Source organism: Miniopterus natalensis, chromosome 8 (genome assembly GCF_054644295.1).
Source record: "Miniopterus natalensis isolate mMinNat1 chromosome 8, mMinNat1.hap1, whole genome shotgun sequence".
NCBI classification, from domain to species: Eukaryota; Metazoa; Chordata; class Mammalia; order Chiroptera; family Miniopteridae; genus Miniopterus; species Miniopterus natalensis.
The window spans coordinates 57127446-57155297 of record NC_142088.1 but is presented as its reverse complement, the minus strand read 5'-3'; the positions used below and the strand labels follow the sequence as shown (position 1 = coordinate 57155297).

The window sequence follows — 27852 nt, the reverse complement described above, 5'->3', positions numbered from 1 at the left end:
TTCCGTGGTCTTAAGCCCAATGCTGCACCTCCTTTCTGTGAAGTGGGTCCTGGTCAGATTCTGTGCTGTGCAGGATCCTATACCTGTGGATGGGATATTCCGTAGTCTCTAGATAACTGTGCCGGCTATGGCTCTGCTGGGTATGAATGGTGTAGACTGAGCAGGTCCAATAGAGCCCATAATGGGTTAATCATGGGTAGTTCTGGATGCATGGTCACTTGTCATCACATGAGCAAACATTCTGTCTTCAGCAGGACTCAGTAAAACACCAGGGGACATTTTTCAAAAAAGGTACATTTTTCTACTGTAGATGCATGTCCTTGGTCCAGAATCCCGGAGGCCTATCTTTAGATTCTCCCACTGGGCTTGCTATATCTCTGTACTGTCTTGTATGTACCAATAAAGATTTTAAACTTTGTCCTATGATCAGTGGGAACCATTCACAGTTTCTAACTTTAGAGGTAGAAGATTAGATCTCTGCTTTTGAAAACTGTAAGACAGAAAGATTTAAAAAAAGGAAACGGGAGGCAGGCAGACCAGTTTAGAAGCCATTGTAATAGTCCAAGCAAAAATTAAGGACCTGAACCAAAGTTCTGATCACAGGCATGACAAAGAAGATGGGACTGATTGGAAAAATATTTAAAAAGTAAGATCAGGAAAACTAGGGAAATTGCATGTCAGGAAGAAAAAACTGTCCAGAACAATTCTGGGGTTTGGGGATCTGCTGAGTAACCAAAAAATATTTTCATGTGTTAACATTTTTGTTGTTGCTCTTAGAGTAAAGAGTCCCCAAAGACTATAGCACTAAAAAATCTTGAACTGTGCTGAGCCAAAAATGTTAATGAACTACATTTAATCATCTGGATCTTGAACTGAACCCCAATATAAATTTCTGTTGAGTCAGTTTTTTCTTCCAGAAATACTAAGCTGGGATTCACCAGAAATATATTGAGCCAGAATATCAAATATTGTTTTCATCTCTTTTGTTTACTCTGTAACCCTAGAACCTAGAACAAAACCCAGTACATATTAGACACAAATATTTATTAAATGAATGTATTCTCTCAACTAAACCAGTAATTCATTTGGAGTTTATGATCTTTTTGCCATATTTACACAGTGAGTTATTACTGGGAAATGTTGAACTTGCAGAGTAAATGAAGGTTGGAAAAGAAAAACCTTTTTCACAGTCTTATGATAAGTGGAGATGGGTTGTATTAAGTCCTGGGAAACTCAGATGCTTCTTAATTTTACCAGGACGTGATAATTTTGGCTTCATTAAATGCTACAGGAGAAGAAGCCCGAGAGAGATACTTTTCTTTCCCTCTTGATTCCAAACAGAGAAAAACAAAGATTCCTGGGAAGTTCTTACCTCATCACTTAGTGACATAATTGCAGAGAAGGGAAACCTTCAGCCTTCTTCCTGGTCCACCCAGTGCAAGCCAGGGACCTTTCATTTCCTTTTCCCCAACTTCTAGGAGTTTATTCTAAGAAAATAATATGGAATAGACCATGTGATGCAGTAGCAAGGATGCTACTCGTAGCATAATTTAGAATATAAAAATTTGTATCCATCTGAAATGGGTAATAATAGGGAATTGAAATGGGGAGACATAGCCCCTTAGAATTACCTACATTTTGATCTGTAAGGATAAGATTTGATTGTTAAAGTGAACTGAGCCAGAGACCAACTCCCAGCATATAATGGAAACACTTCTTTCCTCTAATTCTCTCAAGACCTGCACTATTTGTCACATCTCCATCTACAATTATGCCATTGCCATTGACTTAAATGACTTGAAACCAGCAAATTCAGAAAAGGCTTGGGGAAATGGGTGGTTGTCCGAGTGAGTCTTCCAGAGCACATGGTTTCTATGCCTGCTTCTATCTCTTCACCCTTCCTCTTCATTCAGTACCTGGTGCTCACATGCTTCCTTTATACCTCTGAAATCACCATTTCCCCTAAAGTGACACAGTCTTAATATGTCCAAGATACATTGAGCACGCAAGCCCCCTCTCAAAGGCGTCTCTTTTACTCACTGTAACTTCTAAATTACTAATGGCTCTTTGAAGCATAAGGTCTGATGCCAGACCACCTAAATTCAAATGTCCACTCTCACACTTTCTACCCAGGTGACCCAGGAGCAAGTGACTTATCCCTTTTCTTCCTTAGTTTACTCATCGATGAAATTGAGATGTAAAAAATTTCTTTCCTCATAAGATAATTGATAGAATCAAATATAAAGCATACAGATAATTCTTGTCACATAATAAGCTGACATTTTCAGCTATCAACTAAAAACAAAATAATGGTGCAGGTAGAGTAGTTCTTTGTGGTACTCCTGAAAGAATGACACCGAGGTTTATTTCACTTCTTTTTTTATCTCTGCTGGCCCCTGTACCAGTAATCAGGCCGTCGAAGCAGTTGTGCAGTGTTTTCTGACTTGATTTCATTGACAGTGATGTGTTGGTATTTAGCTGCATAATAATCATTCTATTTCACCCTAGCCTTAATTGGTTCTGAAGTCACAACTTCAAGTGACTGTTTTTCATTTATCGATCATTAATTTAGAACAGCACTTTCCTGCACTGTAGCCACTGTCCACATGTAGCTGTTTAGTCTAGATTACAATGAAATAAAATTAAATTCAGTTCCTCAGTCACACATTTCAGTCTCTCAGTAGCTACGTGTGGCTAGTGGCCCCCAAATTGTCTAGCGCCACTATAAAACATTTCCATCTCTGCAGAAGGGCCTGCTAGCCAGTGCTGACTGAGACCCTTGATTTCGCCGCCTTGTGCACATGGCCTCATTGTAGCATTTACCATCACTACTTACTAAACTCCTGTGCGTGCACCGGCTGGCTGGAAACTTCAGATCCCTGTAAGTCTGGGAACGGGAACTAGAGTAACCATGATGACCAGAGTCGTCATGTCAAATCCCAGCCCTTTCAATATCTTTGATCCAGCTTCTTTGCCTCTTGTTGGATAATTCTCGGTTTTGTTCCCCCACCCATACAAAACAGACCTGGCAGGATACAGTCAGACTGCATAAAGTGTCTGGTTTTGACATAGCAGCTGTGTCATCCTAACCTTACAGAGTGCAATCAGGATGAGTGCATTACCGCCTTGCTTGTTTCCCCCCAACTACATTACTTATATTCGTTCCTGTTAGCTTTACTCTCAGCCCTGCTTTCCTTCTATGAGTGACATCAGAACACATCACTAGAAAGTCAGAAAGGATGGAAAATGTACCGCCTCTAAAGAGATGGGGTCACTTAATAATGAAAGCGTAGCCTCATAATCATAGGAACAGTGGAGATGTCTGTGTGGGGTCCCAGGGAATTGAAGCAGCTCCGTGTGCCAGCGCAGAAGAGGAAACTGGAGCTCAGGCGAGTTCTGCTCAAGGTCACCTGGCTCTGGGTAGCAGAGCAAGAGCTGAAGCTCAAGTCTGCAAAAGTCCTTCTCTTCTTAGCGCTCCATCCTGCCTCTGAAAATGTTGACGTATTTGTTTCCTTTTTCAAAAACTCATCCATCTCTCAATCTACCTTCTGAGTGATGGTTTTCAGTATGTGTTTTTTTCCCTGGAGAAGGCCTCACAACATTTTTTTCTTTTATTGTAAAAGTTCAGTCTGCTAGGTCAGAAAGCTGGAGTGCACCACACCCGGGAGCATTTCAAGGGCAACGTGGCACAATCACTTCCTTAAGAGGCTGAAAACCACTTTGGGGCAGTTATTACCAAAGAAGCCAGGACAGTGTTGCCAGGTTTAGAGCCAGAGCCTTGTAAAAAGCTGTGGGAAGCTGTGGTCTTTGTATAGGTCATGACTGGCCTACTTTCTTTCTCCAAATAACCCGAGGAGCCCAGGAAGGACAGACAGAGGAGACCTAGCAGGATAAATGACACCGATCGTGCTGGACTGCGTAACAGTCCCTTCACTGAGTGCTACCGTGAACTTTCCAGTGGGGTTTGCCGGCACCTGTAGATGAAAGGAATGCATTTTGGGGCTGTTTCTTTCCACCAGCAACTTGCAGAGCGTGCTAAAGTGTCCTAAACTTTGCTGCAAATCAGAATCACCCTGAGGGTTTTAAAAATCCTAGTACTGCGGTCACACTCCATTGCAGTGAAACTGTGGTGGCTGAGAGCAGCATCAGTGGTTTGTAAGATCCCAAGTGGTTACAATGTGCAGCAGATTTGGAAACCTGAGCCCCCCTTTCCTTTTACTGCCCCCCCTCTCTTACCCTCACTTACCCTCTCTCCTTATGCACCCCCTTTCCTTTCAGCAGCCTTTCCCCCTGCTTTTCTTCTTTCAGGTTTTCACACTAACTGTTGTTCCCTGCTGCTGGCTGGTGCGTGACCTCCTTGGGAGTACCACCTAGAACATAAACAAAATGACACCAAGTCAAGGTGGACTTCGGGGGCCCCTCTCCTCCAGCACAAGACACTGTTCAGGTCTCATGTCCTTCGAGGGGTCACGGAGGCCCTGAGCCCTTCGCTGGCTCGATCTCCATCGCCCCACCCAGGGATGCGCTTCGCCTCCCAGCTCAGAGCTTCCAAATGGCGTCTGTCGCTCCCGGGCAAGCGTGTCCTCTGGCAACTGCCTGTTGCATAGGAGATGTAAAAACACATGTCTCATTTCTTGGTGTTCCAGTTTTGTCACCTGTAAAATAGGGTCATAATATTATTATCTACTTTGTAGGAGTGCTGGGATTGAAGAAGCACTGAGGCAGTGCTAGCACATGCTGGGTTGAACCCTATGAAATCACCATTTTTATAGGTCAAAAGTGGTCCATTAGAGGCAATTTCCTATTGTTCAACCTTTTGATCAGTGCCCAATAAGTGTTAGTCATTACTGTTACTTGTCCATTTTATGTACTTAATCTGATTAATTTGATTTATATTTGGTAATTTTTGTTTAGCTTTAAAGCTGTCACATGGGCTGTAAGTACAGGAGCTTAATCCTAATTTTCTATCTGTGTATATGTAAGTAGCATTATAATTACTATAATTAGGATTAGTTGACAATGGGGGTAAGTGAGGTCCTGAGAGACTGTTTTCCCTTTAAAGGAGAAAGCACTTTTAGAATTTGAGAAATCCTGCCTAGGCCTTCCCCAGTCTGCTTCATTTAACCCGCTTGCCCTGTGTTTTTATCCTTACTGAAGGATGCTGATCTTAGCTTGGGATCAGCCAGAAAATCTGACAAGCAAGCTGGGCTTTTGATTCCTCCTAATAGAACACACACTCCCGTAGGTGCCTTTTGAAGACCTTTCACACCTCCTGGAGAGCAGACAGTGCTGAACAAGTGTCTAGACCTAAATGAGTAACTGGCATCTTCCCAGGCCGTGCAAGTGGATTTTGAGAATTATATTAGCAGGCAGCATGTCTAGGTCTGGTTCAGAATGCTTTATGTGTGCGTTATCTCCTTTAGTCCTCACAAGAGCCCTATCACGAAAACTTTCCCCCATTTTGCAGATGAGGAAACTGGGGCACAGAGAGGTTAAGAGACCTGCCCAAGGTTAATCAGCTAGCATCAGCAGAGCCAGAATTCTAGCCTGGCTGGCTCCAGAGCGACTGCACCACACTGTTCTCCAGGCATTATCTCTGATTGTCCTCATAGTAATCTGAGGAGATAGGTAAAGGGTCTGGGGTCTGCCTGGCTCTGGAGCCAGCACTTAGGGTCCTCTCTGCTCTATTACCAGGCCTGGTCAGCCTTGCGTCTGCTGGGTGTGGTTCCATTGCTGAGCTTGGAGTGGCCTCCTTTCCAGTCCCAGTGCCTCTGCCCCTTCTTTGGGTTTAAGATGAAACGATTTCTCTGACCCTTCTTAAAATAGTTTTTAAAAACCAGATTAATCTAAAGCTAGAGCCTTTCTCTTGACCTTAAGTGCCCTGGGGACATCTAGCACCCTTGGTTCCTGAGTGGTTTGCCCACGGGCAGTGCTGGGGGAGGGCCCAGGGGAATGCCGTTAGGTGGTTGGTTGTTTCTCTAGCTTTAATGCTACTTCCCCAGTTTTGAGAAAGCCTGTGCTTTGTCATGTGCTGGTTTTCCATCTTTTGTTTTCTTTTCATGAAAGTAGAATGACAGTATGTACGTTTATTCATTAACTGGACCCCTCTCAGAGAAAAGACAAGAGTATTACTACTACTAATAAAAATTGTTTTTGCATTACTGTGGCCAGGATGGCTGATCCAGGTTATTAGGGAAGAGCCCTCCTTAAGAAAAAGCGTACATATGTTACAATTTTCACACTAGGAGCAGGGCCTGAGCACTGGCCCGTGTAGTCAGGGACCCTGTTTACCCTTCCCTAACTTCAGGAATAGTCCACTGCTGGCTACAGCACTTTGGGATTTTTAATGTCTTTTGTTTTCTGTAATCTCTCTCATTTCCAGTGTCCTATTACTAGTATACCTCCTTGATTATTCATATGAAACTAAACATTTGTCTTGATCTTTATAAAATGTTGTAATGGGTCAAGCCTGTCCCCATTTCTTCCTTCCGTTCTTCCAGATGAGCTGCCCTGGTTGGTGGGAAGGAATATGGACCTCTTGTTGAGTTTCCCTGATAATACCTTGTTATCTGCTGCCTAGGGGCCCTTTGTAGGGTTGGTATAGTTGTTATGTCACCTGGCCCTCTACCTGGCATCTTGCAAATATGTGGCCTTGGTTGTAAGACAGCAGGTCAACCGCACAACCAGGATCACACTTGACTAAATGGCTCAAAGATGCATCATCTCTCCTTGTGGACCAGACAAGTCAGCACTTCCTCTCCCATGTACTTAGCAGCCTTTGTGGGGATTTATAAGAACTACATTAATGAATTTACTAATAGAGTTCAACAATTTGGTTATTAAGCCGAAACTGTTAGCAATAACATGTATAACATAACATTATCTATACTTACCTCCTAGAGGATAGTGAATGAATGAATGAAAAAGTGAAACAGAAACAAAGAAAACAGAGGAACAGAAATAGAAAAACAACATAATAAGGAGAAGAGAGGGAATCTATGTGGCTCTTTCAGCATCAGTGGTCAGGAGTTCAGATCCCTATGTTTCCGTATCCACGAGAAGCTGACGCAGTATCTTTTTCCCCTAAGAAGGCAAATAATTAAATGCAAAAACAAGAAGTTTCTATTACCAAGGGCAATCTACTTTTATTAATAACTCCTACATCTTTTTCTGCCTGAATGAATACTACATAAGATCTTATTATATTTTGTTTTGCTACAATAATAGACTTCTTTAATAACCATTATTTACAGAGACTTGTAAGTGAAGATGGTGCAGTTCGTAGGAAGGACTCCAACCTCCATGGAACAGAGTTAGGAGAGCAACACATTCTTTTGCCTTCAGACCCAGGGTGACGAAATTTTTCCTTCCTTAAAATAATTTTGCTAATTTGGAAAGTCAAGGTATAGTTTAGATTGTGAGTTTTAACACATCCCCAACACCCTTTCACAAATGAAACTGTGATGGTCTTGGAGCTATCAAGAGATAGTGTGTATAGCTCAAAATATTGGTTGATCAGAAATTTGGAGAATTGGTGCATGGAAAGATTTAAAAAAACACATATTCTTTATTCAGTGAGAAGCATTGGTTAAGATTTAGTGGTTAGCTGCTAAAGAATCCAGTGATTTGAAAAAAACTATAGCCATAGCATTTTTATGTAAGTCATTCTTTTGATGTTGGGTTGTTGTTTTTTTCCTTTTATAATTTTTCTCACATTAAGAAAGAGCACAGGTGGGCTTTCTTACCCTATAAGAAATTCTGAAAGGCTCGCCTCACCTCTCAAATGAGCGAGTACATTTTTTTGAACTTGAGTATATCGAGGGTGAAATAGAAACATTTTCAAGGTCTTTTTACATAAACTTGGTCAGGATTCTTGGAACCATGGGCAAAACCCTCCTCCATGCAAGACAGGAAATAAGATTTAAAGTGGCTTGGTTCTTCTCGATCCTGAGTGAGAATCAAGATTATGTTAAGTGATTAATGATTAAAGGTAGGCCATGTTCTTCACAGCCTCCATCTACTTCCTGACAGCCACCTGGGCAGGTGGTTTAGCCTTTGAGGTGAGGAGGAGAATTGTTTGAAGAGAAAAGGCAATGATTTGTAAGCTACAGTGGGAGGGAGAAGAAATCTGGCCTCTTTCTGCCCCCAGGATCTGTGGGGCTTGAGTGAATGAGCACCCTCCAATGTAGATAGTCCAAAGAGAAGTCAATCATATGTTCACTGTGAGCCAGGCTCACAGAGATATGAGGGCCGTTTGCTTACACTTGGCTTTCAGAGAATGGGGTGAGAGGAAGCAGGAGGGCAGAGAGCACTTAGGAATGTGCATGAGCATGGCAGTGGCCAAAGATGAGTGGGAAAGGTGATTTGGAAGAACTAATAGGCCTCAATGCCTCAAAAGTGACCTCTAGCACCAAACGGAGTGACCCCAAACACCATGCAGTGGTTCCTACCAGCAAAAGTTGGCAATTCCACTTCTGGGAATATATCTGAAGAAACACAGAACACTAATTCAAAAGAATATATGCACCCCCCTGTTCACTGCAGAGTTATTTACAATTTACAAGATTTAGAAACAGCCCAAGTGTCCACCAATAGATGAGTGGATAAAACAGCTATGATACATTTACACAATGGAACACTACTCAGCTGTAAAAAAGAGAAATCTTACCCTTTGCGACAGCTTCGATGGACCTGGAGAGCATTATGTTAAGTGAAATCAGCCAGTCAGAGAAAGACAAATACCATATGATCTCACTTATATGTGGAATCTAATGAACAAAATAAACAAACAAAATAGAAGCAGACTCACAGATAGAGAACAGACTCACAGCTGTCAGAGGGGAGAGGTGTGGGGGGCTGGGTGAAAAGGTGAAAGGATTAAGCAAACACACACAAACTCACAAAAAACTCAGACACAGACAGCAATATGGTGATTACCAGAGGGGAAGGGGTGTGGGGGAAGGTAGAAGGAAGGGGGCAAAGGGGGGATAAATGGTGATGGAAGGAGACTGAGAGGTGAGCACACAATACAATATCCAGATGATGTATTATAGAATTGTACACTTGAAACCTATGTAGTTTTATTAACCAATGTCACTCCAATAAATTCACTAAAAATTAAAAAAAAAAAACTTGCTTAAAATAGTACTGAATATGTCCATGGATTCACAGCAGGTAGTGCCTGCTTTATAATTGATTATTTCTGGCACCTTTTTGTTTCTGGAGTTTGGGAAACACCCTGAATTAGCAGAGGAAGGATGAATGCACCACTAAATACAGAGTGGGCCACCTTTGTGCCCTACCAAGGTAAGTCCTCATTGGTCAAAAGATGGAAGGCATGTGAACAATTTGAATGTTACATTTGGAACAGGGTAATTTTGAACACGAAATTAAATTATTTGAGATTTAATTCATTTATAACTATTGTATTGTTTCTGAGTACATTTTTTACTTCCACATATTTAGAAGGTTTCTAGGATGAAAATTCCTAGAGAAAAATAAAATGAAAACAGGGCATTCTTAAACACGTAGAAACATTTGATAAAAGACACAAAAGCAAAAATTCCTCCAAACTGCCACTCCCTTCCAAATAAATAAAAAATAGCAGGCTGTGACTGAAATATACCCAATGTTTCATTCCTGCCTAGGGAGTTCTTTGACTCCATCCCCTTATGGCTGTTTGCCCTTCAAAATGCCTTCTTGTCACTACTCGAGAACCTTCAAATTGATAGAGGAAGCAACAAGCATATAGCCTACAAGCAGAAGAGAATTAATCCAACATCTTTTAGAAATGTGAATATACTGCTAGGCATACTCGGCCAAACATCCTTCAGGAATTGAAGCATTTTTGATGCAGTTGACCTTTAAATAAGATGGGGACAAGGTAGAAAGGCAGCTCTTTTCTGTAACTCTAGTCTTGCCAAGGGGTTCCAGAAAAATAAATACATTTAAGCATTGGTTTTGATGCAGATAGATCCTCAGTTCAGATTGGGAATGTGTGAACATCTATCTCCCTGTAGGTTTTGGAAAAGAAACACCAGTGTCTACGAAGTCTGAAAGACACAATCTCTGAGTTTTCTATCAGTGACATTTTACAAACCAACTCTTTTTAGTGGATAACCCTTTAAGAAGTATTAATGCAAAGCTTATTTGTTACAAGGGGAAAAAAGGCTAATGGATGGACCCTTTTGGAAGACTCTTGAATTGATCAGAGCTTGAGGTTGCAAGGGACAGAAAGCCACCTCAAATTAGGTTGGGCAAAAGGGCTATGTATTGGGTGGAGACTAAGGCTTCTAAGGAAACAGTTAGAAGTTGGCCAAAAAGGCAAGGGGTGCACTTAGGTGGGGATCTTATCTTCATCTCTCATCTCTGTCTAGCTTGGCCAGCAAGAGTCATTCTCTTCTTCCTTCTTTATATGAGGAGGAGCGTGCCACATACATCTACCTGAGTTTCACTTCTTGGGGTTTTCTGTACCAGAGAAGGCTGATTGTTCTTTTCCAATTCTGGCTTGAAAAATACCGAGGAAGAACTCTGATTGTCCTGACTTGGGTCAGATGTCCAACAGCAGTGACCCGTAGAAAGGACCATGTAAGAACATGGTGCTCTCTAATAGTAGAAAATGATGGGTGTCCACTAGAAGAGCCATGCCATATGAAGGAGGGAGTACAAGGCATAAGAGATCTCAGATGCCCACTAGAGCTATTGTTTCAACTGTATATTTTGATTTGGAAAGTTGTAATGGAGCGGTATTCTATTTTTAGAGAAGAAAAGCATGTCAATAGTTAACTTTCCCACCTTCTCGCATTTGAAGAGATATTCATTTGAGCTACCATTAGCTTCATTGTGTATTTGCAGGCTAATGAGGTTATTTCAAGCTCTGTCTTATTTATTGTAGTGACATCTGTGTAATTTTTTTAGTCCAGCATTTAGTCCTTCAGGTGACAACACCTACGTTTTCTTTTGAGAAACCAATACCTCTATTCTCAAAGCATGTGATTTCCTTGAAGATACAATGTACTTGTCCCAGTGACATGCTAGTGACTCAGCTCTGGCCAATGGAATGCCACATTTCCCTGGCGGGTTATGGTCCATGGATAGACTGCTTTACTTTTTTAGGGCTTTTTCTGGAAGAGTTTAAAAACAGTCTGGGAATGCTTCTGAAGCAGCTGGCCACAGATTGGGAAGACCTGAAAGTGAAGGCAAAAGATAGGACAAAGCAGAGTTGAGGGATGGAAATTCCTAATAATAGGTTTGAAAGTCCAGCTGTATCCAAACTGGGCAGTCAGGAAAAACAGTAAAATTCTTCTCTCTCCCTTCTTCCCCTCAGTTTTGGTTACAACCTGTTTGATTTGCATTTCTGTAACTTGCATCCAATGTGAAAACTGGAATTGTCTTCATGAGTGGACCTATAAGTCCTAGTTAGCTCTCCTGCTCCCGTTCTTCATGATCCAGATACATATTGCTACATCACAAATCACCACAAAACTTAGTGTTGTGAGGCAATAACAATCACTTATCCCTCGTGGTTTCTGTGGGTCATGAATGTGGGAAGGGCTTGGCTTGGTGGTTCTTTCTTGAAGTCTCTCTGCAGCTGCAATCAGACAGTGGCTGGAGCTGGCACAGAGAAGAGGAGAGGAGGTTGGAGCAGCTGGGGCTGGAAGGGCAGCTCTATCTCCTCAGGAAGTCTCAGTAGCTCTGTGTGGGCTGCTTGGGCTTCCTCACAGCATGGCACTCAGAGCACTCACACATGGCTTCAGTGTGAGTATTCCAGAGCTCTGGGTATAAGTTGGATCACCTTCTATAACCTAGCTTTGAAAGTAACACAATGTCATATCCACTACACTCTGGTCAACCGGTCAGTAATGTTGGCCCAGAATCAAGGGGAGAGGACATAGACCCCACCTCTTGATGGAGACATGTCCACGAATTTGCAGGCATTGTTTACTACCACCACGTATTATAAGCAATTCCCAAACTGTGAGAAGGAACTAAAATCAAAATGACGTATTTAAGTAGACTTAGTTTTGTGACGACATACCTTTAGTTTATAATTTTGGGAGCTGAAGTGACATTTTCAGGTTATTAAGTCAAGTCTTTATCAAAGTCTAGTCTCTACATATTAAAAATGAAATCAAGATTTGTCATGATGTTTTAGGCTTCAGAATTCCATTTTTCTCTTGTATTAGGCATTTCAAAATTTAATATGAATATCATTGAGAAATATTTAGATTTGCATTAGTTCTCTGCTTTATAATTACTTATATATTGATTTAGTACTGAGATGTTTTATTTACTACTTGGTACCTTACTCAGTGTAGCTTCCAGAAGTGCTTGTCTTCCAGTACCCAGTTTGAGGAGTTGAGAGTATTTTATTTTATGAACTCTATATGAAATAGCAATTGGGTGTGGATTTGTAAAACTCAGCCTGGGTTGTGGTCCTCTTACTTTTCCTCTCTGAAGGTATAGAAGTCTTCCTTTATACTATCTAGTACCGTGGAGTGGAAAACAGAATGCAACTCTTTTCAACTTTCTCTCAAGTGGAGGAAGTCTAATAGATCTCAAACTATTATATATTTTTTTCTGTTTCAGAATGTAGCAAGTAATCCATTGGAATAAAACCAGCAGTTGAGTAACTCAGGCAAAGGTAATTTAGAGCACAAATTAAATCTGTCAGAATGGTATTAGATTTGCAAAAGCTCATAAATAACAAATGAAAGGTCACAGAGCTGTGAAAATGAGAATGTACTCTTCATGAAGAGAGCTGTAGTCGGGGGCGGAATCCTCAGTGCATATTCAAACAGCAGCACATAAAATGGAAACGCAGCATTCTTTCTAAATGTCTAGAACAGTCCAAAAGCACAGTGGGCTCCAGGGAAAAGTGTCAAAGTCCTAGAAAAGACCCCACATGTTATCTGAGCATGCCCAGCATCCTATCTGTGAGGTTTAGGGATTAAAGCTCCATCAACTACTGAGAATATGTATAAGAAAGATACAACCCCCTCAGCAGAGTCCGTATTTCAGTAACAGACTAATTGTGAATGCATGTCACTCATTTTTCATTTTTCAGTTCCTAGAAAATACTAATAGAGTGAGCTGTGGTTCATGATTTATTGCAGGAATGTAAGCAGTTGGTGATATTGATAAACAGTCCTGCCCATCCAGTTTTTCTCATGGAAAAGAGAGAGGGAAAATCTAGCCCTGATACTACAAAATATACAGGTTCTTTTACTGTGAAGTGTGTGTAGATATTTATTTTTAGTGCTGTATTGGGCTTGACTTTTATAAGGGAACAAAAACTTTATACAAAGTAATGTATGGGCTTCATCAAGATTAAAATTTTTGTGTGTCAAAGGACACCATCAAGAAAGTGGAAAGTCAATGAGGAGAATGGGAGGGAAGATTTGCAACTCAGGTATCTGAAAAGGGTCTAGAGTCCAGAATACAGAAAAAATTCTTATAACTCAACAATAAAAGGACAATAGCCCAGCTAAAACATGGGCAAAGGATTTGAATAGACATTACTCCAAAGAAAATATACAAGCACATGAAAAGATGACCAGTACTGTTAGTTACTTGGGAAATGCAAATTTAAACCACAGTGAGATACCACGTCACGCTCATTAGGATGGATGTAAAATATATATATAAATGAAAAGTATTGGTGAAGATGGAGAAATTGGACCTCTGTTATTTTGCTGATGGGAATGTAAAATGGTGCAGCTGCAGTGGAAGACTGACAGTTCTTCCAAAAAATTAAACAGAGTTACCATAAGAACCAGGAATTCCACTCTTAGGTATATAGCCCAGAAAATTGAAAATATATGTCTACACAAAAACATGTACATGAATGTTAATAGCAGTTTTATTCACAATACCCCAAAAGTGGAAACCACCTGATCAATGGATCAACTGATCAACTGATCAATGGATAAGTAAATGTATCATTCAGCCATAAGTATAATTCATTCTATAACATGGATGAACCTTGAAAACATGTTAAGTGAAAGAAGCCAGGCACAGAAGGCTATATGTTGTTTGATTCCACTTACATAAAATGTTTCCAATAGGCAAATCCATATGAACAGAAAGTAGATTAGTGGTTGCTAGAGAGTGGGGAGAAGATGGAATTGGCGGTGACTGCTAATGGGTGCGGGATTTGTTTTGGAGGTGATGGAAATGTTCTGGACTAGGTGATGGTTGTACAATATTATGAACATACCCAAAACACTGAACTGTATTATTTTTAATTGGTGAATTTTATATCAATAAAAATGTATAAAATAAAAATAAACCCTAAAAGAAAGCAATGGTATTGATAAGGTTTAATAACACAAACATATGTAGAGGAGTGCGTTATTTGTGGAGTGAACCTTGATCAATGGGGAACAAGAGACAGGAAGCAACCAGGCAGATAAATTCTCCCTCCTTTCTCCTTCCATGGACTATACTAAGGTGCAGGTCTTCCTTGCAGTCCTGTCTCTTTGTGGCTTGGGAAGTGTGAGCAGCATAGTAACCTAGGATTAGGATCACATTGTTTTATGTGTCTAGCTTCATGTTCTCCTGGCCCACCTCTCTCTCCCTCCCACCTTCCTCCCTTCATTTTACCCTCAGTTTCCTGGGCTTGTTGCTCCCAAATAAAGTCTTAGCACCTTTACTCCCTGCCCTAGATTCCTCTATGAAGAGCCCCTGGACAAAGACACTAAGGGAAGGGCATGGTAGAAGAGGGAAGGAGAGGACAGGCTGTCAAATGCCATTCTATTATTGTAGGAGAGACAGGGACATTTTTGAAGTTCTAGTCATTGACTGCAGGTGAAAAGCTGAATTTCCTTTGTAGATAAAAAGTGAAATTATTCTGTCAAACTAATTTTTTGAGGAACACTATTTTTTAAACAACTCTTTTCCTCTTTATAAAAACAAGACATACTCATCGAAATGTTCTAAGCATGCAAATGGAACCAAAAAAATGACATTAAATATATGCAAATTGAGCAAAAGGAACATTATCCGAAATCCTACGCCATTTAGTGTCTATCCTTTCAGTCTCTTTTCTAATCACACATAAGCCTCAAAATATATTTTTTTCCCCAAAGAAAGGATAATTTCCTGAATAAAATGTGTTGTGATAACAGCGTCTTAATTACTTTAAGAATTTGGAAATTCTTCATTAAACACATAATATTCATGGTTTAAAAAAAGTAGTTTAATCCCCCAAATTTGAAAACTTGTGCTCAACAAGCCAGGCCTGAAGAATTAAGCTTGCCGTTTCCTGATCTCTTTTATCGAATGAAATGATTGCTTTAATTTAATCCGTGATCCCCATGAGTACTATGTGAGTGTGCACACGCTGCACACAAGGAGACAGGAGCTTTGGAAGGGATGCAAGGTGATGTACTCCTGACCTGTGCTCTCAGCATCTTTTATACAAGTAAAATCCAACAAAAGCAGATATGTAAGGATCATGGGGCTGGAACAAAGGCCCGGTAGGGTAGCTGAGGTGAGGTACAGGGCGAGTGTGGAAGGGCAGCACCCACCTGTTTGCTTCACTGAGAGGGGTGGCAGAAAGTCACGTGGGTCTCCACGAGCCTCAGTGTATTAAAATCCTGGTGGCAGGAGGTACCCTCCCGCTGTCCTCCATGGGCCTCATCCCTGCCTGGCTGGCCACAGGGCAGATGTTAGGGTGGAGGAGACGTATGGATCGTTATTTGTCTTAGTAGTTTTGGAAATTATGATTTAAGGCAAGAGAGCTGTGTATTGGACCACAGTTAATTGCACCATGTTTACTTTCACTTAGAAAAGTATATTGACTGATTCTGAACAAAACATTAATAGTAAAAACATTGGAGAATATTACACGGCACTTACTCTGTGACAGACGCTGTTCTTAGTGCTTTATCTATGTTAACTTATTTAATTCTCATTTTGCAGATGAGAAAACTGAGGCACAGAGTGGTTAAGTAATTGGTTCAAGGTTGCACAGCAAGAAAGTGCTGGAGTAAGGTTTCAAACCCAGGCATCTAGCTTTTTACCTCTGTATGTTACATATAGTCAAACATGCTGCAAAATGAAGGCTCATGGCTGGGTTGCAATAAGGTTAATTTCAGATGACATTATATAACGCATAACTCTTAGTGAAAGTACCGTGCAGAGGGAGACTTTTAAATCAATAACCGGAAGGAGTGCTGTGGTTAAGAAATGCTTTAATAAAAATGTGCCACTTGCATTGTTTTATATATTGAAGCACTGGTATGGACATCAAGTTTCACATTAAAAAGAACTTAGGTTGGCAACTAGTTGATATTTAATGTTAAATTACATCAAAATGGAGCCAGATAGCTTTCCTCGCACTGAGCCCTGCTGCAGATAGTGAGGAGGGGGTGTTGATGTGCAGTGGGATCTCCATGAGGCCCTGTGCAGGTGTGTCCCTCAGGTGCAGCCTCACCTGACCAGGTGGACAGACAACGAAGCACTACTGCATCCATTCATTCAAGAGGAGGCGACTTTTGTCTCTGTCACTCAGCGAGGGGAAGATACTGATATTTGTTTTCTCATCACACTGTTCAACCAAGTGGCCAGCACGATGCCCAGCACTCACGCTCATTAAGGGAACAGGCTGCCCATTCTCCTCCCGAATGCAAATTTGCATGGGGAGCCAAACTGTAAATATGTCGAGAGCATGAAATTGGCCCGGCTGGCATCATCAGACTGCTACAGGCTGGTAAGAACTCTACTCTATTTCTTTAACAAATTGTCTATTTAAAAAAAAAAATAACACACCAATCCATCTGGAGTTAATGTTAGTGTATTGCTCATTATTTGGTTTCAATTCAGCTTTTTCAGAGTTTTTAATCAAGTTATCATAATTCTTTCCATTTGATATTTTTCTCTTCTGTAATTTTGAAAAATTGCTTACATTATGGAAATAGTTGGGTGTATTTCTGAGCTCTTTAGAGTGTTCCATTTTCTGTATTCATTTTTATACTTTTTTCTTTTGCTGTGGTTAATGTTACTCTGTAGTGTATTCTAATATCTGATTAGTTCATATTGATTTTCTCTATCGATTTTGTTTTGTAATACATTACTCTCAGTCTGTTTGCTTTGACAAAATAATTTTAGAATTATTTTGTGATGCTATTTTATGTTTATTTTATTGAATTTATTAGGGTGACATTGGTTAATAAGATCATATAGATTTCTTGTTATGCTATTTTAAAAAGCTCGTTGAATATTGGTATTAAAATTTGTAAACAAAATGTCCAACTCATGTTATTTTCAGCATGTTGAAAATAAAGTGACTAACTTGACCCCTTGCATGGGCAATAGAATGATGGTATTTGGAAAATAGAATGTGACTCTCAAGGAAAGCAATGTTGGCAAGCGAGTAGCACATATAAATTAAGATATATATCTACATGCTAAGTAAGCTGGACAATTCAACCATAGTACAAGGTTTTCCTTCCCCCGGTTTTAATTGAAAAGCGCAGAATCAGAACAGAAGATAGAATGATGATTGTTAGTGCTACAGTGATATCTTGATCTCATTTCATCAGTTTTTGTTTGTATACCACAAAACAGTCTCTGGAATAACACAGTATCATCAGTTTATTAAGTTCTTTAGATTTCACATATAAGCGAGATCATGTGATGTTTGTCTTTCTCTGCCCGGCTTATTTCACTTAGCATAATTTTCTCCAGGTCCCTCCATACGGTCCCAAAGGGTACGAGATCCTTCTTCTTTACAGCTGCGTAGTATTCCATGGTGTAAATGTCCCATGGCTTTTTTATCCACTCATCTACTGGTGGGCACTTGGGCTGTTTCCAGATCTTAGTGGTGGGGGGAGGGACTGGGAAGGGGGATGGGACAGGGTGGAATGGGTCATTGGGGAGAAAAAGGAACATCTGTAATATTTTAAACAAAAATAAAAGAAATTTAAAAAAAAAAGAGCACAGCATCAGCTAGTGTTTAAAAATGTGGATTCAATGATCAGGCTGCCTGGGTCTAAATCAGCTTCTCTATTTGCTAGACTTCGGTTTACTCCAAACAGATGATAATAGTAATTAGTGTGTGTATTATGTATATATGACTTTATATATATACATATATATATTCCCCAAAAATGCATACACACACTTTGAATAATTATAAAGGCAGTGTTTATTAAAATACATTTCAGTTTCAAAATCGAGCTATCAGCTGTTAAAGTGTATATACATTTTTAGGGAACACCCTGTATATGACTTCAACAGTACCTGGCCAATGATGTTACTTATGTTAAGGATGTTTTGAGCTAGAAAGGCACTTTTTAGTTTGGAAGAGGCCCATTTACCTACATTTCTTTTTCCCCCAAATCTGAAAGTCTACCCTGTACAGGTTTGCGCGGGCAGTGTGACCCAGTAAGGCTGCACTCTCATACTTGGCCCTCACCGTTAACAAGGAAATGCTTCTGAGCTTTTGTACCTGACTTATTTATTGTTGCATTCTGGCAGCCATCCCCTGGCCTCCTGGCAAAAATAGCTGGGTTTCATTAAAATTCAATCTCTCTTGATAGCATCTCTGCTGGATATTAGAGGGAACTGCTACCAATGGAGCTGCAGCGACCTGATTCAGAAGAGATTTGGGCTGGAATTTTCGAAGTGCTCTAAAATTACGGTTTATAAAGTTTCTCTCCATGTCTACCCACTTCCCTGTGCCCTCAGCTCCCTGCCCTCCTTACGCCATCCCCCCAACACGAGACCTCAGCCAAGTCTCCCGTGTGGCTTTTTCGAGTTGGACACTGAGATGAATCTTGCTTCATATTTCAGGTGCGAGCTTTCTCCTGTTGTCCCGAGTCCCCGCTCCCGGGTGCCCTGTATGAGTGACACCTCGGCCTGCCATGGAACCTGGCCCTGCCCTGGCCTGGCTCCTGCTCCTGAGCCTGTTGGCTGATTGTCTGAAAGCTGCACAGTCCCGAGACTTCACAGTGAAAGACATTATCTACCTCCACCCTTCAAGTAAGATTCTGTTCTCTTTGCTGCAGAAATGTCACTTTACTTCAAATAAGACATGAGTTGAAAATGGCCAGGAGAAGGCAGCCTTCAATGCAGGGGGAACCTCTGCTGATTTAATCAGGGGGTGCGGGTGCTACCAAAGATGCCGTGTGTTTCACCCTCACTTTTTATAGTGTGTGTGGTTTTTATTTTAAGGCAAATTATTAGGCTTATTTTCTCTGTCCCCTGCCCCATTGCCCTGATCTGAACACCCTTCCCTTTGAGTCATGCTAGCCTCAGTTGATTATCAGAGTGAACCGCCAAGTCCCAGAAGGAATGTTTGTAGATCAGCCCTTTGTAGGGAAGATAATAGCTGGTCTTCCTGTCTGTGTATCTCATTCTCACTCGCAACTAATTGTCTTCCACAACTTCCTGTTCCCTGCCCCTTTGGGTTTCCTGTGTTTAGGAGTTATCTAGAGAGCACATAATCATGCAGATGCACAAGCCTTCCCTTGAGTGTCTGAAAGCCTATCTGGCTGCGGCTGTACCTCTGGTGCCTGGCTTTTAGCAAGAGTTTCAGGTGCCTCTGCTGCTGGTATTCTAAGGATCACGCTTGGATCACTTGGTACTTTTACTTTCTCTTTTAGTCTCCATCTCTGTGTTTATCTCCTCTCTTAGTTTTGTCTGGATTGTCCCTTTGGTGGTGAGAGCTGGGTATATTGTGTCTATTTTGACCTTTATCATTTGCCCCAGGGTGCATTTCTCTTTTGAAATAGCCTGTTCCACCTACATTTTTGTGTCTCCTATGTGTCAGCGTTGTGATAGGCAAGAAAGACATAAAGGCAAGTAAAACATGGTCTCTACTTTTGAGGATCTTCAAATCTACAAAGAGGAGGCAGCTCCCCAGACTCCTTCAATGTCACGCGGTTAGACTGTTCAACTTCTGCATGGTCTGGTCTAGAGGAGAGATGGGTGGAGGAATTCACAGGGACTGTCTGTCCAGTCAGCCCGCCCATGGGTCAGCAACTAGCTCAGCTGCTTGTAGCCTTCTGGCTTGAAATGAGAGCCTTAACTCTGTGAACATTAACTCAAAGAATGCAAAGTATTAGCACTGAATATGAGACATAGTAAATGCTCAGTAAATGTTAGGGGAATATTTTTAAATGTTAATTCCCACATTTCTAAAGTAGATAAAATAACACATACCCTGTCACATTGTTTTGTGAACTAGAAATAATAACTGTAAAATGCTGGGCATATACGTAACAGGCAATCGGAGACCTGTTGCTTACAAAGTTGTTATAATTGGCTTAGAGGGTAAACTGAGGATGCTAAAAATACATTACTCTAATTTTTAAATTCCAAACATGCTTTTGAGAAGCAGCAAAGAGTTTCTTTAGATTTACTGCTACTGCACTCTGTCACCAGTATGGTCCAGTGCCTACTCATGAATTATATGGGAAGCGTACCTGGCTGCCGGTTTTCGCAGGGCTGTTTATTTTAATAAGATTCATGAAGAGAAGGTGTTTTGATACTTGCTCTGTTTTCTTGGGTTGCATTTTGTTCTTTTCTCCAAACAGCCATGATTTTTATCGGACTTGGTGAACAAAAACCTAGATTTCAGGCTCTTAGGTTTGATTGCCAGGATTTTCAGCCTCTGGGGGGCTCTCTGTCCACTTCAGTGACAGGCTCACAAGTCACCAGGCCACAAAACAGGTCCATGCTTGGCTTTCTCTGAGGCTTTGATTGTATACAGGGTGGGAAGGAAAATCGAGGGGACTGGATTTAGGTGAACATAAGCAAAACAAACACACACACACACACACACATCGCTTCTGCCTGGGCGGTATGGCAGGTCCTGCAGGGTTGAGTGGGTCCCGATTTGGAAGTCGGTTTCAGAATGGGAGCTTTGAAGGATGAGTTCTGCTCATGCGACCTACATTAATCAAACAGAGCCATAGCTTAATCAAAAGGAACTCATCATATAGAAAGAATTGGTGGGTTTTTCTGATATGATTTTGAAATATGCAGGAGGATAGAAGAAGCCGTTCCTAAGCTGGATTGTACATAGATAATTCACCAGCAGGTCTGGGCTCAGTTCTGTTTTGGACTCTCCGCAACTGGTCGTGGGGAGTAAAGTCCTTGCTGGATTGAAGCTACCGCCCATGGGTCCTACTGGGCTAGAATTTTGCTTACTCCTGCCCACTTTAGAGCAGAGTTAACTTCCCATTTCTGTGCACTAGTTCAGAAGTGTTTGGTGTTTTGCTTGTTTTTACACTTTGATTCCTTAAACGGTCGCTGTTCTCTGCCCACTAGACCATGTTTAGATGGAGCGATCTCCACAAATCAGCAGGTTTCTGTAGGATATAGTCTATAAAATATATATGAGGGAAGTGTGGGATGATTTTGATCTTGAATTATTAATATAATTGCCTTACTATGTAGATGGAGGCACAAACAGCTTTCTTGGGGTCAGGGAGCGAGCCAGATCCCATCACCGTGACAAGGAGAAATGCGATATGCTGGAGATGTGGGAAGACACGCACGTTTCCTACACCAGACAACCAGGAACTCCTTTCTGCTGGGCCCTAAACAGCCTTCAGAGATAATAAGTGGCGTGAGACTGGAACTCGGGTTGGGAAAGCTCAGCCTCTGTGACTAATCTCCTTTGCTCTCTGATTCCCTAATCTTTGAAGTTTCTAAGCCCTTCAGAGAAATAAACTTTATGGCTTTCAAACTTGAGGTACTGTCCTCAGTAACATTCTTTTCCATAATCTGTATGTTTCTTTTTTTCTTTTTCATGTGAAAAATGATGAATTTCTTCCCAGCCCATGATTAAAGTACCAAAGCCTAATAGCTCCTTTAAAACAGGAGTTAGTATTAAGAGAAATGGAGCTTCTCATTTGGTCATTAGCGATGATATGTGATAGCAGAATATAACACCCAGCATGACTTCAACCTGTTCTTGGCCTCCGTCTCTTTCCTTTGTAATAGAAATCTTTCCTGAGATACTCACTTTTCCACTGGTTGCATGTGTTCTGAGCCTTTCTGTGGGCCAAAGCACTATATCCCTGCAGGGGGCTTTCTTATGCCTACATAGAGAGCCAACTAATTTTTTCATAATTCTATACTGCATAAATCTTAGGGAGTATGGGGACTTCCTAGAAAGATAGCAGGAAATGCATTTCTATTAGAAATACGGTCATGGTATTAAAATTATACTGACAGTGTTTTGTAGGCAAGTAATCTGAGAGGTAGATCGATTTATTAGATTTCTAAAAAGTTTGTATTTGCTTCCAGTTTCCAAAAACAATGGAAATTAATTTGGCAAGAATAAAAAAAAAGTTCAGCTGCATTACAGAGAAGCATGTATTTTAAAACAAGATTCTCTTCTCACCATGGTTTTGATAACTGAAGGCCTTTGTCCAGGCAAAAGTTCCAAGAGATGGAAACAAAGACGAAATCTTTTCCGATGCCTTGCAAATGAATTATGGTCGGTTGAACTATGGCTGACCATGCGAGTTAATGGACAGATTATGTTACAGGAAGTAACTGGGCACTTTGGCGTTTCTTTTTTTTCTTTACAATCACCTTCTCTTGAGGGACCAAGGACTTATGCCCTGAACTGCAGAGTACTAAGCTTATTAACTCTGTGATCAAGAGCCAAATTAGATTCATTCACAGCTGGGGCCACAAGTTTGAAACTCTACTTGCTCTGTAATGCTTTGAAGTAACAAAGAAAAATAGAGCATCTCTTAGGAATCTCTTTCCAGTCTTTTTTTAAAAACACTTATCAGATACAGTATCAATTAGCAAGTTACTGGAGATAGTTGTTCAACTGTGGACCTTATTTTTGGCTAAATATTTCCAGAGGGAAGAATTTAACCATTACTTGGTATTGTGCTGTAATTATCAACTTAAAGCTGAGTCTGTCTCCAGAGACCTGTCACCGAAAACAGTCTGGTCATTCACTGATCAGTACTATCTGCCAAGATGTAAGTTCAAGTTCCTATAAGCAGATATTAGCGTGTCATTGCTGGGAATGCACAGATATGAAGTTGTAGGTTTAAAAACAGAACTCATTGCGAATGAGACCGTTTGGTTAATTGTCAGTGATACATGCTGATAAACACTTTCAGAGATAAAATGATTTGAAACAAAGCTGCATTCATTATGCTACCTTAGTGTTCTAGCTCTCAGTCCTGTTTAAATTTTGATATACTTTGAGTTAATTTCAGAGTTCAGTCCTACTTGTATAAGAAATGACAGTATTTAATTTAATATGTCACTAGTCTTGCAAAAGATAATTTTGAAGAGGCTATTAAATAATCCAAGTTTGAGAACACTACGACTTATTAGTGCTAGGTTCTCAAAAAAAGTTTATTCATGGAATGGCTGGATTGTCAATCTTCATTCAGAGTTCTTAATTTATCTCTTTGATGGGAAAGCTTCCAGGAATAATTAACCCAACATTTCAACTAAAAGTTCTACTGGCTAAGGTGATAGACAGATAAAATTGGATACTCTAGGGAATTAACCATGGAAGCTGAAGTGCTATGGCTCCTGGCAGTCATGAACCTTGCTATACATGATCATTTTTTGAGAAATACTGTTCTTTGACAGAGTTTACATCTGTTTTTCAAAACTCCTACTCTGATCATTCTACTTCAAGATTTACAAATTATTTTAAAGTTCTGTCCTTTAAACATATTTATATATTCAAAATTTTGAAGTTGCTAGTGAAACTAATATTTTTTTAATATATCAGGATGATTCCTAAACTATTTTGTATGGTTTTTCTTATAATAGTATTTATAAAAATAAGCGAATTAAAATGTCTATAAGAATATTTGAATGGCTTTGGAATATGAGAACCTATTTGCTTTAATTCTTTAGACGGGCACTTACCTAAACCAGACTCAACTTAAATGGAACCCACCTATCTAAGTAGTGGGATGTAGAGATATAAACATTATTTGTGTGTCGTTTTACAAAATAGTTTACTTCTGTTTTATTACAACTGTACCTAGGGAAAAGATGTTTCCTCTTAGTGAAATTTCCTCTTTGGGAATGAAGTGGTTGGATGGTTATGTCTAAGTTGCTTCCCATCAAACTTTTCTAAGATGACCCATGCACACACTATGATTCTGTTGATGAATTTGGGCCATCGATTACTTGGAGGAACATGGAACTCTCACCTGGGCCCGTACAAAGGTCCAGTTATCTGCCTTTTTTGAAAGACAGTTTATTACTTTTGATCTTGCTATTTTCAGCGTCAGCTCTGTGAACTATTGCAAGCAGGTGCAAGGATGGGCAGCTCTTCCAGGCAAGGTGAAAATCAAAGTTATATCTGGCCCATAATTCTGGCCTTAAGCTGCTGCCTCCTCCTTCATTTATTTTTGATAACATACTTAATTGGTTCCATGTGGGTAAAGCAATTTACCCTGAGATGATTATTTCCGCCAGTGGGATATGCAGGCTCAGCCATCTGTGAGAGAGAACAGTTGGCTTCTGCAGATGAAGTGGTTGAGTGTTTGCAGCTTTCAAAGAGGCCAGGTAATTTTACAAATTAAACACACACACATTCACAAGTTCTGTTGATGGAAGGCAAAACTCTAAGTGGCAAAGCAAGCACATGATTAGAACTAAGCAGCGAGGAAAAGCACATCAGCAGATCGGACAGAGATAACCTGGCCTGATATTCCTTGTGGGTCTTTGTCCTTAAATGCTAGCGAGGCCCCAGGGAGCTGGCATTCGATGGAGCATGGCTCCCATGGGACAGCGCCCTGCCTGAGCATAAATGCCAGGCAGAGAATACCAGGACCTGGAGGACAGTCTCCCCAGAGGGCAGGGAGAGGCAGCCCAGGGGTGAGGAGAAGAGGCGATGGAGAGGAGGGGCTTCGGCAATTGCATGTCCCTCAGGCTGGAGCTAGGAGCCTAGAGTGCACCCGTGTCCCCAGGGGCCCCCAGCGTGCTGCCCCCTGAGCACTGGACATGGGCCTGAGAGGCCCCTCAGGGGGGTCACCTCTGCATAGGCAGGGTGTATTTTAGCAATGGAGACACTTTTCTTACCATCCCCAGGGATTCTTAACCGGTCCCAGCAGTTAAAAATATTAGATGGAACTAAATAAATTGCCGTCATAGGTACAAAATGGTCAAACATCAGCACATTTTTTATGATTGAACCCAATGTTTATACTTACATGTGAATGTTGACCGGTCTACGTACAATGACACATAAAAGTAAATCATTGGAAATCCAGAGTGCCTTTATCTAATTAAAATTTTATTGTGACAATTTTAGATTCACAAACAGTTGTAAGAAGTAACAGAAAGAGTCCATATATACTTCACCCAGTTTCCCCCAATGGCAACATTATGAAAAGCTGCAGAATAACATCACAATCAGGTTATTGCCATTGATACATCAACCCACCGCTCTTATTTAGACTTCCCCAGTTTTATTTGCATTCATTTGTGTGTGTGTGTGTGTGCATTTGTGTACATAATTTTATCACATGTGTAGGTTTGTGCATTTACAGCCAAGTCAAGACACTAAGTAGTTTCTTTTTTTTTTTTTAAACCGCACCTGAGGATATTTTTTCCATTGCTTTTCAGAGAGAGTAGAAGGGAGGGAGAGAGAGAGAGAGAGAGGGAAAAAGAGAGAAATACATCGATATGAGAGAGACACATTGATTGCCTCCTGCACGTGCCCAGACCGGGGTTGGGGATCGAGCCTGCAACCGAGGTACGTGTCTTTGGCCGGAACTGAACCTCGGACCCTTCAGCCCTCTGGCCAACTCTCTAACCACTGAGCCAAACTGGCTAAGGCAGGACACTAAATAGTTTCAATAGCACAGTGATTCCTCTTGTTGGCCTCACACCAAGCTCCCTCTAAACCTGTTTCCTACCATTCCTGTCCCTATCGTGGCAACCACTAACCTTTCCTCCATTTCTAAAATTTTCTCATTTAAAAAATGTTACGTATAGTAAATGTTATATTTAATATATAAGCTTTTGGGGTTCACTTTTTTCACTCAGCATAATTCCCTGGAAATTCATCCAAGCTGTTGAATGTATTAATAGTTCACTTTTATTGCTGACTTGTATTCCACGGTATCTGTTTAACCTTCACCCATTAAAGGACATCTGGGTTGATTCCAGTTTTTATTACAAATAAAGTTGCTGTGAATATTTGTGTACAAATTTTTGTGTGAATATAAGTTTCCATTTCTCAGAGATAAATGTCCAAGAGTGCAGTTGCTGAGTGATATGGAACTTGCATGTTGACTTTTTAAATAAACTACGAAGTTGTTTTGAGATGGAAAAAAATAAAATAAAATAAATTAATAAGAAAAATAAAATATAAATTTTTTTAAAAAGTGAAAATGTCTAACTTCACAATGCAGGATTCTGTGCTCAGTCTAAAAAACTACCCTTTTCTCTTGATCCTTCTTGTAGCCACACCATATCCTGGTGGATTTAAGTGTTTCACCTGTGAAAAGGCAGCCGACAATTATGAGTGCAACCGATGGGCTCCGGACATCTACTGTCCTCGAGGTAAACTCTCAGCAGACACATTGGGTTCCCCAGAGCTGTCCAGGAGTGAGCAGGCCTATTTGCCTTGATGCATGTAGAGAAAGAGGCATGCTCATAATGTCAATTGCTTCTCTCGTCTAAGGCTATTAGTAGATTGCTTATACCACACCCATAACTTATTATCAGAGACTTTGAGTCATAAACTGATCCATAGGATTGCCCCCTTTCTCATGAAGTGTCCTTGGAGCTCCAGAAAAGGCGAGTGATACTCACCCCCAGGCCCAGGCACATGTAGGACATAAAGAAAACAACCAGCCTATAATCCACTCTTTGAAGCATTAGTCATTGCTTTGTAACTTCCTTTATGCAAAGTATGAGTCGATGTTCATATAAAGATTCCATTCATTGCATATCTTGCCAGAGGCTTCTATCCTGAGACTGCATGAAAGCCAGAATTCTAAATGTCATCATTGCATAAATAAAAACCCTGAGCTCTTTAAACTGTTCAGTTCTCTTTGAAGGATGAGATGGATGCCCAATGGAAGCATGAAATTTTGACCCAAAGGCCCATTTCAAAATGAAGTAGATGCTTCATAATCATATTTCTGTTATACTGTTGAATTTAAAAGGTGGTTATATTTGGCTACAGAGTCACTGTTAATTGGTTAGCTTATTTTTGGAAGGAAGTCCATTCATTTGATGGGGGGAGGGGGAGGACAGGGCATTTTACGGACCATTGTTTAAGCCAGAAGTTCAATGGGCTTCACTGCTAGTCTAATTCAGTTGTTAAAATGACTGAACACACCAACACCAAATCTACTATTTTTTAACATAGTACAAGAGTTCTCCTACTCACCCCAGGAAAAGGCACTCTGTTTCTCATGGAAGGTTGGACACTGAGAGAGCCTGGAAGCTCCAGTTAAGAGACAGAGTGCCAGCTACCTAAACCAGTACTGTTTAACCCATGAGTTCACACCTAGGCCATCCAGCAGGAACTCCTGTGAGTATTTTCAAAATCACTGGAACCTGTGCCCTGCTTACACCAGTGGTTCTCACACTTCAGCATGATCATCATTCCCTGGAGGGCTTATTAAAACGCTGGCCAGGTAGCTCCATTGGTTAGAGGGTCGTCTTGATACGAAAATGGTTTTGGTTTTGATCCCAGGCCAGATCACATACAAGAATCAACCAATGAATGCACACACACACAAAAATCAATGTTTTTCTCTCTTTCTCTCATTCTCTCCCTCTCTCTCCCCCTAAAATCAATCAATAAATAAACATTTTAAAGGCATTAAAAATAAAATAAAACACAAATTTCTGACCCTGCCTCTGCCCTCCCTTCTTCCA

General features: G+C 40.7%; 1 protein-coding gene across 1 annotated transcript in view; it reads left to right on the top strand.

Annotated features, from left to right (window-relative positions):
• Positions 1-27852, top strand: part of LYPD6 (LY6/PLAUR domain containing 6) — a 113657-nt gene that overhangs the window by 69575 nt on the left and 16230 nt on the right. The window contains exons 2-3 of the mRNA XM_016205569.2: positions 18799-18987; positions 26425-26523. Of these exons, the coding sequence (XP_016061055.1) occupies positions 18870-18987; positions 26425-26523 (217 nt within the window). The 5' untranslated portion in view covers positions 18799-18869. The remainder of the gene's footprint in view (positions 1-18798; positions 18988-26424; positions 26524-27852) is intronic.